The sequence below is a fragment of the Rhamphochromis longiceps genome, linkage group LG6 (genome assembly GCF_057381845.1).
Source record: "Rhamphochromis longiceps isolate RC_006_pf linkage group LG6, R_longiceps_female_GT1.1, whole genome shotgun sequence".
Lineage (NCBI taxonomy): Eukaryota > Metazoa > Chordata > Actinopteri > Cichliformes > Cichlidae > Rhamphochromis > Rhamphochromis longiceps.
The window spans coordinates 35,102,202-35,116,472 of NC_140562.1; the positions used below are offsets into that span (position 1 = coordinate 35,102,202).

Genomic DNA, 14,271 nt, shown 5'->3' on the forward strand with positions numbered 1-14,271 from the left:
CGATGGCAACACAACAAATCTCTCCTATCACCTACAGAAGGTCCACGAAAAAGAATGCTCAAGAATCCAGAAAATCCGAGCTAAACCAAGTTGTGGAACGACAGGAGCAAGTTGGGAAAAGAAAAACTATAGCTAGCCAAAGATACAGCAGTCTTTCACACAAGGCCCTTATAAGAAAACGTCCCAGCGCCATAAACAAATCACAGGAGCCGTCTCGTGTTACATTTGTAAAGGCATGGCCCCTGTTTATGTAGTTGAGAAGGACAGCTTTCGTGACCTCATCAAAGTCCTTATAAGTCGAGTTGCCTCGCTTATATGACGCATGCTGGGCCAAAGTAGAGACGGATGTTTGCAGTGTCGTGCATTATGCCTTGACGACTGACCTATGGACGAGCAGAGATACGCAGCCCTACATGAGCGTAACCATCCATGTCATTAACGAAGACTGCACCCTCTGCGCTCGCTGTTTACAGACTGCGTACTTTCCAGATGACCACGGGTCAGGTGGTATATCGTGATATATATCGTCATCGTGATATAAAATAATTCATATCGTGATAAATATTTTTTCCATATCGCCCAGCACTAGCTGTTATACACAGGTGCCGTGTTTGAAATAAAGCTGAATAATGCTTGAATAATCTCTGGATGACTCCTACACTTCACCCGAGCTCTCCGCTCTCCCCTCCGCAAAAGTCTCCATCGGTTTCTAACAGAAGACTTCTCCCTTTTCTATCAAAACACATTGATTATTCTCCCGCTGACTCTCACCGATCTGAACTGCTGTTTCTGGAGAGAAAATGTGGAATACCTCCACTTACACTGTGCCATTTCAGTCAGTACATTGTACATTGAGGATTATATGTAGTGAATATATGCAGAGATCTACAGACTAAACACAAAAGGTGCAAATTTGTTTTACAATAAGGGCTGGCTAGAAATCACTGCTCTACCCTACTCTAACCTTGACTACTTAAGTCTTTTATAGGGATTCATGATAGCATCCCACAGAGTACCCTGCACTTAGTGTTTGTGTGTATGTGCAGTTAGCGTCTCACCTTTCCCCAGCCAGAGGACTGCACAACAGCAGCAGCAGCAAAGCAACCCCTGTAGCAGTGGCTAGGATTGAGCGCATCCAGAAACTCAGCTGACAGAAGTTACAAAACTGGATGATGGCCAGGATGGTGGCACAGCACAGGAACGCGGTCACCTGAGGAAAAACAAAAGCTAGTTATTCGAATGTCTTAGCAAATACAACAGCAACAAAGAATTCTTGCACATTCAACTGAAGCGTGTGCTATAAAAACACCTACTAAGCACGTAGTGATGTAATGATGTAATACTGGCTACTCCTCAGCTGTAAAATCCAGGTTTTCTGTTTAAGCACTTAGTGGTTATGTTGTGTAACACAAGTGCATCATACTACATCTTTCACCACCAGAGCCAAAGCCAGCATGTTGTAGCCCAAAGACAATCCATAGGCTTATTGAATAAAATATGATAAAAGCTTGAAGGTTTTTGGATCAAAGTACTACAGTTCAGTTCAGATAACTGCAACCAGAAAGTGCCTTAAGATGATTACCCTTGTGAATTATTGCTACATAAATAAAATTGAATTAATTAGCTTCCCATTTCCCCCACGGCAAACGTTTTTCTCTACAGTTCTTGTTGCCATTTCCTTGGTATTTCCCTGGATTGTGTCAGCAAAACTGCAATATTATATCCTAAAATGTCAAGAGCAATTCAGGGAATAAGTGCACACACACTTTCAGTTTTCAGGACTAGCTCTATAATTTCATGGAACATTTTTTTTAAATTAATGAATCATTTTATTTGTTTATTGTCACAAATAGACCTTTACGACAATCAAAGGGATTCTATTTTGCTCATTTCCAATTTTCTCCGTACTTTGTTCTTGGACCTTACTATAGTATCTTTGCATGATTCTGATTTCAAAATGATCCTTATTCATCTTAACCTGGGCTGTGGTGCGACACCTCACTTCATGCACATTGTGAAGCAAGGTTTTTTTTAGCACCTCTTCCTTTAAACTAGCTTTGTTCTCATTGGCTGGTCCTTGCAAACGATTAGAACAGCAGGCGGGTGGAGCTGTGGTGCTGCTGCATTCCCAGCCTAAGGTGGCATTATTAGGAATATCCTCTGTCACTGACTTCTTATAGAGCCAAGAGCAGGAAAAATTTTAAAATAAAATTTAAAAAAGATTGAGGGGTAAAAACTGTCTACAACAGTGTTTAGTGCAGTCTGAAACCTGCACTTTGGCTTGAAGGGATTACTTCTATATATAGCATGAAAATAACTGGATGGATTTCAAAACAATGCTGTCAAAATGAGTTTTTCACCAATGTTGAAGATTTAGCACTGAACAAACTGTAGTGTATTCAATCTCAAATTGAAATCCACCACGTGAGCAAGTGTTGGGCCATCTACACTAAAGCAGAGTCATGCTGGAAGAGAAAACCTAAGCACAGTCCAAAATGTGTTGGTAAGCTGAGGCATTAAGAGTCCCCTTCGCTGGAACGTTCCAGACTCACTCGTCAGACAGAGTGCCAGATAGAGAAGCATGATTTGTCACCCTACAGAACATGTTTCCACTGCTCAGGAGTCCAGTGGTGGCTTTCTTTATGCCACTTGGTGCTGTAAAGCCTGCATGTAGCTGAACAGCCATGGAAACGCATGCAGTGAAACTCCCGGCACACAGTTTTTGTGCTGATGTTGATAAGTCTGCAGCACTCAGCAACCCTGCTCTTCAACTTTACATGGTCTGCCACTTCATGGCTGAGTTGCTGTGGTTCCTAAACACTTCCACTTCACAATAATAATACCACTTAAAGTTCATAATATAATATCTAAGAGGACATAAATTTCACAAACTGACTTGTTGCAACAGCAGCATGCTATTACAGTGCCACGCTTGAATTCAGGGAGCTTTTCACAGCAGCACAGTCTTTCACAAATGTTTGCCAAAGCAGGTTACATGGCCAGGGGGCTTGATTTTCTACACCTGTGGTAATGGGCCTGAAATAGCTGAAGCCAGTGATTAGGAGGTGTGGCCCAGTACTTTTGTCCATAAGGTTTAGCTTTGTAAAGGGATCCTTGACCCAATAAAGTGAGCTTTTTTGTCATAGTTTTGCGGAAATGTCTTAATGGTCTAAGCCTGAATTTCAAAAGCAACATAAATGAAATATAATGTGATTTGTAAAAGTCTAAAACATAGTGATTTAGGCTCTTAGAATCACGCAGAGCTCTTTTCATGCAAAAACATGCAGACAGCAAAATGAATTTGGGGACATTTTCACGCTGTGTTAACGATTACATTGACAAGATAAGATCTTTTCCCAGCTCATCACTACACATGTCCTCCCCTCTCCCTGTCATGCCCTTCCACCCCACCCTAACACCCCACAACCCTCACTCAGCACTGTTATTGGGCCTTAACATCTTCAAAGGCATTAAAGTCCAGAAAACTGCATGTCTAATTAGCAACTCTCCCTGAGACTGTCGCTTTGATCTGCGAGCCCTGAAGCGATGGCGAGAGCTGAGGCGAGAGAGTGAGCAGGGTGGGAGAGAAATGGATAAAGACATCAGGTGTTGGAAAAACAAGATATGAAACCAATGCACATCTTGCAAGCAGCCGTTGGCTCCAACATGAAATACGAGACTCGTACGTATACAGAGCTGGAAATGCACTTGACTTAAAACACCGCAAAACAAGCGCAACTCAATCTTCACACATGCAGGACTCAAAGAAGAAAAGTCGACATTTCTGGTGCCAAAATCCATGCGTGTTCATTCTAGTGGTCCTATAACGGGTTAACACCAGCTAATGAGCTGTTTTAGACCATGATGAGTTTCAAATCAGCTTAGAGATAACAGTCAGAGTAAACCATTACAGCTACAAAGGATACTTCCAAAAGCAGGGACAACAGAGGCACAGTAGTTGCAGTTAAATCAGCAGCAATACAAGTACTATTAGTCCCAGCATGGCATCTTTAGTAGTAGTCCTGGCAGCAGCGTCAACTGCAATCTCTCTGAATGATACCAAGAAGCAGCAACTATGACGGTGCAAGTTTAGTAGGGTTACATTTTTACTTTAAACTTCTCCTTGAGATACTTTCAGATGAGAAATGTGTGAAATATTTTGAGGCTGTGAACCAAAAGATATTTGGGATGTTTAAGAAGTTTTGTTCAAGAGTTTAATTTTAGTGTTTACCTGAGGTTCCGGCTGGACGCCTGAAGTGAGGTGGGACAAGACAGAGATGGCAGGGAGAGAGACCAACACGGCGCCGATCACGTGACGAGAGACCCAGCCAGAAACTACCAGGAGGAGGGAGTGAGTACAGCTCATCACCTCCTCCAAGTAGAAGGCCATGCTGCACGAGAGGAGTGGAGAAGAGAAGGGGGAATCATTTATTGTCTTAATGAAAATCAGAATGAACAAAAACTTTAACCCATAACTGAAAAATATCAAAGTTAGACAGAAAATAAAGTAGAGAAAAACACGCCGCCTCTTCTCCTCTAACTTCCTCAATCCTTGCTCAGTCTGGGAAAAAACTGCAGCAGATTCTCATTACCCTTAATTATGATACATTATTAAAACAATAACACTGTCCAAGTCACAGCAAGAAGATGAAGATTTATTGCCCATTTAGGCAAGACAATAAGTGAAAATTAATTAATCTTTAAATACTCTCCATGCACAGTCATTAAAGTAAGTACCACAAGAAAACACATCCCGAGCACTACTCAGAGTATTGGAAAATCCAAGGATAAGTTGTTGTTTTTTTCTCTTTTAGCCTGGTATGAGTTTGTCATTGTGCCGGTTTCTAAGCCAGTAATTGACTGGGGAAATTTATCCGTGGTGTGGAAGCCAAATAAAACATAAAACAGTGTAAAACAATTCATGCTAGTCTCAGTGGAAAGTCACAGTCCTGCATGTTGGTCTATCAGTAGTTTCAGTTCCGTGGCACTGAAGCCCAAGAGATACAGATTTTTATTCGACTGTGACAGCACTCGACTTGAAAACAAACAATTGCGTATTCTTACGCCCAGCTGGAACCGCACCGAGAGCAACGGTATAAATAACACTTGAGCGATTTCGCTATCCCGCCAGGAAAAATAAAATCTGGGGAAAACACTGAGGCCTTGTCATTGTTTTGTAAAAAGGTCAAATGTTGAGACAATGAATGTGTTACGTTATAAAATATGTTATACAAATGTTTTTATTGGCATATCGGTCAAAACATTTTTGATATACAACATGTGTGCACACTCACTAACACCCACAAACACTCTCCATCTGCATCAGCTGCCTAAACATCCTCACCGTATGGAGAGCACCAAGGAGGCCAGCTCAAACAGACCAGCCAGGGGAGCCAAGGCCAGGGCAGCGGTAGCCAGAGTGGATGAGCTCATGAGAGGTGGAAGAAAGCAGGCCAGGGTGAGGGCCAGGAAGACAAAACAGCTGAGGAGGACATCCAATAAGGAGCTGAAGGTAGTGCTTGCAAACGTCTGCACCCGAACCATGTTTCTGACCTAAATGGGAAGAGTAATTGCAATTGCTCATTTTTACAGAAACTACACCCACACCTTGCAATGCACACATAAATGTATGGATGTTTTACAATCAGGTCTAAAATGTGTAAATCTAAATGCAAAACAAAGCACAGACACAATGAAACCTCCAAAATATTTATTTTACCTTTTTTTAGCAGTCGTATCCAGATCTGCGTTGTTTTTACGTGGTTTCCTAATCTGATTTAACTTAAAAAAATGTTACTGCCTTCTGTAAACTGCCAGATTATTTTTAAATTAATCACACTTCTTCAGTGGGTGTTAAAACCCCCCAACTAAATCCTATTTTCATCCTTAAAGGGGGGGTGCAAAACGACAGTAAAAGCGACAAATAGAAGCTTTTTTACAAATGCAAAAATCCCCTGAATTCTTCCAATCGTTTAACAATTCTTTCTAGACACGAATGCACAAACTAAAACTTGTGCTGCTTTAGCAAATAATAAATATTATATAAATGTTTACATACTGAATATATTTTCACAGCTAAACCCAAAAGTCATAGTCATGTGCAAACTCTTATGATCACATACTGTAGACATTTTGCGTGAAGTGATCCTAGTGTTGTGGGGTTTTTGTTTTTTTGTAGTAACACTGGTTTAACACCAGGTGGCTACAAGACTTTGAGGTCAATGCAGGCTAACTGGAACTGGTCCTGTGTGTGTGTGCCTGTGTGAGAGAGCATGTGGTATAAAATTTCGGAAACAAGAGGGGTACAAGGAAAAACTTACAACAACTCCACCCCATCGGTCAAAGAGACAAGCACGCAGTGACACAGAGAGAATCAAACGCTCTGCCTCAGATTCAAAAGATGCATTAGGACACTACTGTTTGTCATTCGTCTCCTTATTGCCTTCTGCTTTTTAACAGTTCAGGTTTTTGGGTGGTTCTTTTTTTCTTATCCACGTAGGAAGCCCTCTCTTCTGCTGAGTGCTATTTTTAGTTAAGCCTCAAGTTAATCAGCGAAGAGTGTTAAAATCACAATCGCTGGTAGGATCATCAAACAGTTGAGTAGAAAAATGTGTTTGTGTACTTGTGTGTACCTCTTCCTTGTAGCTGCTCCGATAGGCTTTTTCCAGAGGGCTCTTTAGAAAGTTAAGACTGATCTTATTGATGGGTGGTTTGAAAAAGTAATCCTTCATTAGACTGGGGATCAGAGTAAGGAAAAAAAATACGACAAAAGGTCAGAAAAAGTCAAATGGTTCACTTATTATTTTATTGTGCGAAAAAAATGCAACAACTGTAACAACTCATCTGGTGATTCAGGACAAAACAAACAAACTGTAAGTCTGAAACAACTGCTCCGACATTAGCATTAAACCCTTGAGTCCTCAAGTAATCATACGATGTTTGCATTTCATCTTTAAGAGCATCCTGAGAACTCTGTGTGTGGAGTTTATGCGTTTATCTCTGTGATCTGGCGAGGCGAGCCCTCAGTACAAAGGTTTATTTTTAATAAACCTTTAGAAAATTATGAAAACATGGCATCATATTCAATGCCAAAGTGATAAGGGTGCATAATTAGTCACCCTTATCAGATCATAAATTCCACCTTTAACCACTTTGCTCACCTGTCCTCCCCTATAACATCCACGAAATGGGCGTCGCTCTTCTGTCTGTAGTTCTTGGCACGCAACTGTATCAAGGCAGAGTGATCCATGCCTGTACCTGCTGCCCCCGTGCCCCCAGCCATGCCGAGACTGGTGCCAGTTCCCGTGTCACATAGAGAACTCTGACTGGCCCGCACTGGTTCCTCCAGCGGTGGACTCAGCAGGCCGTTGACTGCCCTGGGGCTGTGACCTGGGATAAACTGTGATGAGTAGATGAGATAAAGGCGATGACAAAGACAGAGGGACCAGAGCCAGAGGAGAGACGACGGAGGTGAAAAAGAAGAAAGGACACAAAAAGCGATAAGCACGGGGCATGACTGTCAAGTAGCTTTAGAGACAAATGCTTAATCGAGTGCTTGACAAGTGCACCGATGCTGTCGTTGCTCGTGTGTGCGTGTTGTACCTTGGCACTGCTAGTCTTGTGCTCTTCCTGGCAGCCATTCAGCACAGCCACATCATCACCCTGCTCTGCCACTGAAGACAGGACCGTGTTATGAAACACACAGGGAGGCTGGAGAGAGAAAAAGACAGCAGGGGGAGATTTTGACAAATTAAACATATCATACAGAAGCGGCTTGTGCAATAACAGCATCAGATTATATATGATGGAGCTGTGCGCACTGGTATGTTTTAAGTTTAAGTAAAAGTGAAATGATGAGCTGGAGTGTTTCAGTTTTATAATAAATCCCCCTAATAATTAAGACTTAGCAATGAATACGAGACAAAATAACTCTGTGTGAGTCACACAATGGTAAATGGCCTGTATTTGTATAGCGCTTTACTAGTCCCTAAGGACCCCAAAGCGCTTTACACATCCAGTCATCCACCCATTCACACACTGGTGATGGCAAGCTACATTGTAGCCACAGCCACCCTGGGGCGCACTGACAGAGGCGAGGCTGCTGGACGCTGGCACCACCGGGCCCTCTGACCACCACCAGTAGGCAACGGGTGAAGTGTCTTGCCCAAGGACACAACGACCGAGACTGTCCAAGCCGGGGCTCGAACCAGCAACCTTCCGATTACAAGGCAAACTCCCAACTCTTGAGCCACGATCGCCCCTGTTCAAAATGAGCTTCCCTTCATCACTGACTGGTTCAATAATGCACCAAAAGTACAGGGTCGGCCATTTATATGGATACATCGTAATAACATGGGAATGGTTGGTGATATTAAAGTCCTGTTTGTGGCACATTAGTATATGTGAAGGGGAAACTCCTCGAGATGGGTGGTGACCATGGTGGCCATTTAGAAGTCGGCCATCTTAGATACAACTTTTATTTTTTCAATAGGAAGAGGTCATGTGACACATCACACTTACTGGTAATGTCACAAGAAAAACAATGGTGTGCTTGGTTTCAACGTAACTTTATTCTTTCCTGAGTTATTTACAAGTTTCTCTTTGTTCACAGCCATTGACATGTCGAAGAGGTTAACACGTGAGGAGCGGACCGAAATTGTGTTGCTATCTGGTGAACGCAGTAACCAGGTCATTGCAGCAGATTTCAATGCAAGACACCCTACGAGACCATCCATCTCCCATGCTACAGTTAGCAAACTGCTTGCTAAGTTTCGTGAAACTGGTTCAGTGTTGGATTTGCCAAAATGTGGATGCAAGAAAACTGTCACTAATGAAGAAACATCAGTGGCTGTCCTAGCTTCATTCAGCAAGAGCCCACAGCATAGCACTCGCCGCATCCCATATGGAAAAGAAATAGTAAAAACTTACATGATTTACTCATGAAAGTGGCCACTTTCTCATTACTTTCATATATTGTTTTAGTAAGTATCCAAACCATACAAGTTTCATTTATATAATTTTTCAAGGGATCTTATATCTGTTTTCACTCTTGTATGCTTTCCATACAAGTTTCACACAAGACAGATGCAAACTTTATAAGATTTATATATATCTTTTCCATATGGGATGTCACTGGAGAGTGGCATTAGTCGAACATCCCTTCTGCCAATATTAGCTACTCACAAATGGCACCCTTACAAACTCCAGCTACTGCAGCATCTCAACGAGGATGACCCAGATCGGCGCACAGAATTTGCAGAATGGGCAAAACAAAAATTGGAGCAGGACCCTCAGTTCATGCAGAAGATTTTGTTCAGTGATGAGGCAAACTTTTATGTGAATGGTGAAGTTAACAAACAAAACCACCGCTATTGGTCTGACACTAACCCACATTGGATGGATCCCTCCAAGACTGTTGGAGCAACAAAAGTGATGGTTTGGTGTGGTATATGGGGTACAACGATAGTGGGTCCATTCTTCATCAATGGAAACCTCAAGGCCACTGGATATTTGAAATTGCTACATGATGATGTGTTTCCCTCTTTATGTACTGAAGCTGGCACGTTCCCTGAGCTTTTCCAGCAAGATGGTGCACCACCACATTATGGGTGCCAGGTCCGAACATTCCTAGATGAACAGTTTCCTGGAAAGTGGATTGGTCGTCGTGGGCCAGTTGAAAAGCCCCCAAGGTCTCCCGATCTGACCCCCTTAGACTTTTATCTTTGGGGTCATCTGAAGGCCATTGTCTATGGTGTGAAGATACGAGATGTGTAGCACCTGAAACTACGGATACTGGATGCCTGTGCTGGCATTTCTCCTGCGGTGTTGCTATCAGTGTGTGAAGAGTGGGAGAAGAGGGTTGCATTGACAATCCAACACAATGGGCAGCACATTGAACACATTTTATGAGTGGTCAGAAACTTGTAAATAACTCATGAAAGAATAAAGTTACGTTGAAACCAAGCACACCATTGTTTTTCTTGTGACATTACCAATAAGTTTGATGTGTCACATGACCCTCTTCCTATTGAAAAAACAAAAGTTGTATCCAAGATGGCCGACTTCTAAATGGCCACCATGGTCACCACCCATCTTGAGGAGTTTGCCCCTCACATATACTAATGTGCCACAAACAGGACTTTAATATCACCAACCATGCCCATATTATTACGGTGTATCCATATAAATGGCCCAGCCTGTACTTCAGTTTTGTATGTTACTATAGACAAGTGGTTCTGACTGCTGGGGCACAGAGCTGGAAAAAAAAGGATTTGACCAAGGGAATCCTTTTTATTGTTAATGCCTGATTAAAACAATGCAGAGTGAGAAGTATTCTCCATTTCTTGATATGACAAGTATAAGAGCCACTGCTTTAAGTGAGGCATTCATCAGAAGGACAACAAGCATCAATGCCAGTTTGAGTTCCTCATATGTGGTTGTCCTCTTACCCCAATCCGGTCAGGTGGTTGGTGTGGCAGCAGAGGCTCAGCGGCTTTCGCCCCTCCAGGGATGAGGTCTGGTGTGTGGGTCGGAGGACAGGAGGAGCGGCTGACTCCTTCAAAATCCTCGCCTGGCAGTGCCATCTGAGAACAGCCACACTGCACATCATGATCCGGCTTCCTCCCTGATATCAGGTAGGTTTTCAGTTCTAACAAGAGAACAAAAAGCAATGCAGTTTAGAGGAGAGTAGCATAACTTTCACTTTACTGGTTGAGTGAGATTAAAAAGAAGTGAATTGCAGAGCACAACCGATGATAATTTCTTCAAAGCGGTGTCACTTAACACAATCCTAACAGCAGTGGCTTGCAATTGCTAAATTATTACTCGAGAATTTGTAAAGACCAGTCATCATGTGCCTCTGAATTCCCAAAGAAAGCAAATTTTCTTACTTACATATAAAAAATCAACTAAAATGGTGTAGTAACTTTTAAATTAGGGTCTATTTCCCTGAGAGGCACCACTGCACATGTTGCTGATAAAAAAGGACTGGATTATGTTGAAAATATGGACTCTGGGCAAATTTCTTTCGCCATTATGAACAAACAGATGGTCATGTTCAGGAATATGAATATGAACTGCTGACATAAGTCATTTTTATGGTGGTATGTACTGAGATGATCCACCTGGGTTTTAAATGTTAACCACTGTTAGATGTAACCAAAAATCTGATGATTCAGGCAGGTCTGTAACTGATTTGTCAATAAACTAATTTAATAATGAAAGGGCAGAAAAAAAGTCATTTGTAGCTGTTTTAGGTGTGTGGGTACAACAAGGAAGCGCTAAGGACACACCCTCCCTTCCCCGATCAGCACAACGCTGACCGTTAGCCATTAATGGCATTTGAGGAGGAAATTTTATACTTGTAAAAATCATGGCTAGGTGTAGACACACACTCTTCAAGCACACATGATCCATGCTTAGTGGATTTACACAAATGCTGACAAGCCAACGGTAATGCAATATTGGGTGTTTCACAAACTGTGTTTGCATATCAGCCCACGGCTCAGGCCTATTCACCTCGCTGAAGAGCCAACAAGGAAATATACAAACAGTGGATTAGAGAGATGGCCCATAGCCAGCTACTATCAGCATGTCCAAACATACAGTAACCTGGCTAACTGGCCTCATTGTTCAAACAGCTAAAGACGCTAACCATATTAGCAAGGGGGGGGTGACTGGAAGAGCATCTAAAGGGTTACAGTGACATGGTCTATAACAGGTCGTGTGCTCTCTACTGTAAACTGACTGATGAAGTTACTATCATTAAAATGTGAACTATTTACTAGTAAAATTGAACTTGATGGCCTGCAAAAAGATATGTTTTCAATAAACTATCATTTATTCTACATAAGTGCTATTCCAGGTATGCAAGATAAGAGCTCTTAGGACAAATACACATTATTATCAGCGCATGCCTAGCTCAGCTATGTATGAGACCTTTTCAGGGGTTCTGTGGTCCCTGCAGCTTCATGCATGTGCTATGTGCAAACACTTGCTTGCATGCTTCATACACATGTAGTAAAGATTTAATGTTTCCAAAAATCATTTCAGGTGAAGACTGAACTGGATACATCACAGTAATGAAGTAATGAATCCCTGTCATAAAAATAGATGTTAGATTTTTTTCTGTTTTGTTCTTGAAAAAACAAAACAAACAAAACTGAGGTATGAACTGTAATTCTGGCCTAAGAATTGAGCTACGAACCAAGCTGTGGATCTGGAGAATCTGTACAGCCCTAAGAAATCACATTTCTGACAGATACTCTATTGTACAGTCAATTACTCTACTTGGGAGGAACGAAAGCATAATTCAAGAGTTCTGAAATAAAGATCTGAGTGCTCGTTCTATGAAATTCCTCGTGATCTGTCTGCATGCCAATGTACTGTTTTCATTTAACTGAAAAAAGAGGAAGATATGTAACCATGTGTCAGTCTGATATGTGTGACTGATGAGCATCCAGTTTATATGTGAAAGCTCGTGCGTCAGTCTGATGCTGAGTGGGAGTGTTTGTAAGTTGGTCTGTGTGCTACAGAAGATTATCAAACACACACACACACACACACACACACACACACACACACACACACACACACACACACACACACACACACACACACATTTCCATCCCTTTCAGTCCTCCTGCAGGGAGTTAACTCAACTCTCTCCAGTTTTTGTACTTTTATTAAATTAGTCTAATGGAGCGAAATGTGGATACGAAATTTTTACGTTCCTCTAAAAAGTCCAAGGGATGGTGTAAAGTAAAGCTAAATTATTCAAGTTTTTTATTTATAAATAATTAAAATGAAAGAGACGGACAAGCTGATAGCCAGTACTCTTAAAAAAACGAAACCCAGAAGTTGGCCAGCAAACAAAAGCCGCACACACACAGTTCACAAGCTGCACAAACTCTCTGGTACTAGAGCTCGCCTTTCTCTGGCCTTAAGTACTCTGGCCTAATTTCTGAGTAGAGTCAGCTGCACAAAAGCGTGGCACCTAAGGTGGGAGAGACGGTGGACACACCCACGCAGAGTCAAAATCACAGCAGGCCCAGCTGGGGCCGTAACAGATACTGTATTGGTACAACTGACACTAATACCTAGGTATCAATTTCTTTTTCTAACCTGTTGCTTTCGATAAAAGTCTAAGAAAACTTCCAACTGATAACGGTATTGGCTGAACTAATTTTATTATTAGATGTATAATAGCTTTATAGGGTTTTAATCCACTGTAAGATGCAAAAATTCTCTATTTAGAGATTCGAACCAACAGATGTGAGTTGCAGTTTCACCAAAACTTGTTATTAAGCTTCTTATCACCATAAAAATCATTCTGTTAAACTAATTTAATCATTCGAGTGTCCTGTGCTTTATTTTGGGCCCTTGAACCAGTCAGTGTCCTCACCCTGTGCTACTCAACTACAAGAATCGGTGTTACTTTATGTATGAATAATTTGTACAACAGTGACGTGGGACTTCAGCTACAGCAGATTATCAGGAAATATATCCAAGTAATTGTTTTAAATGGATCATTTAGACAACGAGCCTAAATCGGAACCAAATAATGGAAAAAATATTAAGAAACACAATGACTGATGGTTTCGTGGATTAAAATTATGTGAATTAAATGCTTTGCACTGCGCAATCAACATTTCGTAACCTGACCTCAACTAAAGAAGATTTCTGACTGCAATACTAGAAAGCACTCTTTGCATCAGAACACCAAATGAGGGAATGCCTTTTGGAAACATATCATTCATCACCCTAGTGAGGTTTTAAAAGCCTGTGCCCAGAATCTATGTCAATGAGGCTAAAAGCTCTTCTGTAGGCAGTTGGCCCACAAGCTTAGTAGCACACTTTCATTTTTCATAGATGAGAAGCCAAGAAATTCCTTAAGATGCATCAGTCTGACACCAAGAAAACTCCAACTGTACTGAATTGGCAGAGAAACCAGTCAGTAAATCTGATTACATAACCGGTAAACAAGAGTGGTCTCGGTGGAAACTTTGAAAATTTGTGTTCCGTCTGCATCTATAAGTAGGAGACATTTTCACTTGTATTAATAGGAACTGCACCAGTGTTAATAACTGGTTAAGTTAAAGAGTTTAGATAGACAAACATCTATTTTGTGAATTTCCCTCTTACTCCAACATGCCTTCTTCATAACAAAAATGCTGACATGCTACAGACAAAGATACGGACAACTCAAAAACAGGCACTAGCAAGCGGCACACAGATTGTAAAGATGGTGAAATCGACCTAGAGTATTTTGAA

At 41.6% G+C, this 14,271-nt stretch overlaps 1 protein-coding gene across 2 annotated transcripts in view; it reads right to left on the reverse strand.

Annotated features, from left to right (window-relative positions):
* adcy9a (adenylate cyclase 9a) overlaps positions 1-14,271 on the reverse strand; it is a 45,589-nt gene that overhangs the window by 9,595 nt on the left and 21,723 nt on the right. For both annotated transcript variants that reach the window (XM_085410396.1, XM_085410395.1), the window contains exons 3-9: positions 10,449-10,648; positions 7,603-7,710; positions 7,161-7,399; positions 6,633-6,735; positions 5,345-5,553; positions 4,232-4,391; positions 1,059-1,210 (exon numbers count right to left, since the gene is read on the reverse strand). In XM_085410396.1, coding sequence (XP_085266522.1) covers positions 1,059-1,210; positions 4,232-4,391; positions 5,345-5,553; positions 6,633-6,735; positions 7,161-7,399; positions 7,603-7,710; positions 10,449-10,648 — 1,171 coding nt within the window. The remainder of the gene's footprint in view (positions 1-1,058; positions 1,211-4,231; positions 4,392-5,344; positions 5,554-6,632; positions 6,736-7,160; positions 7,400-7,602; positions 7,711-10,448; positions 10,649-14,271) is intronic.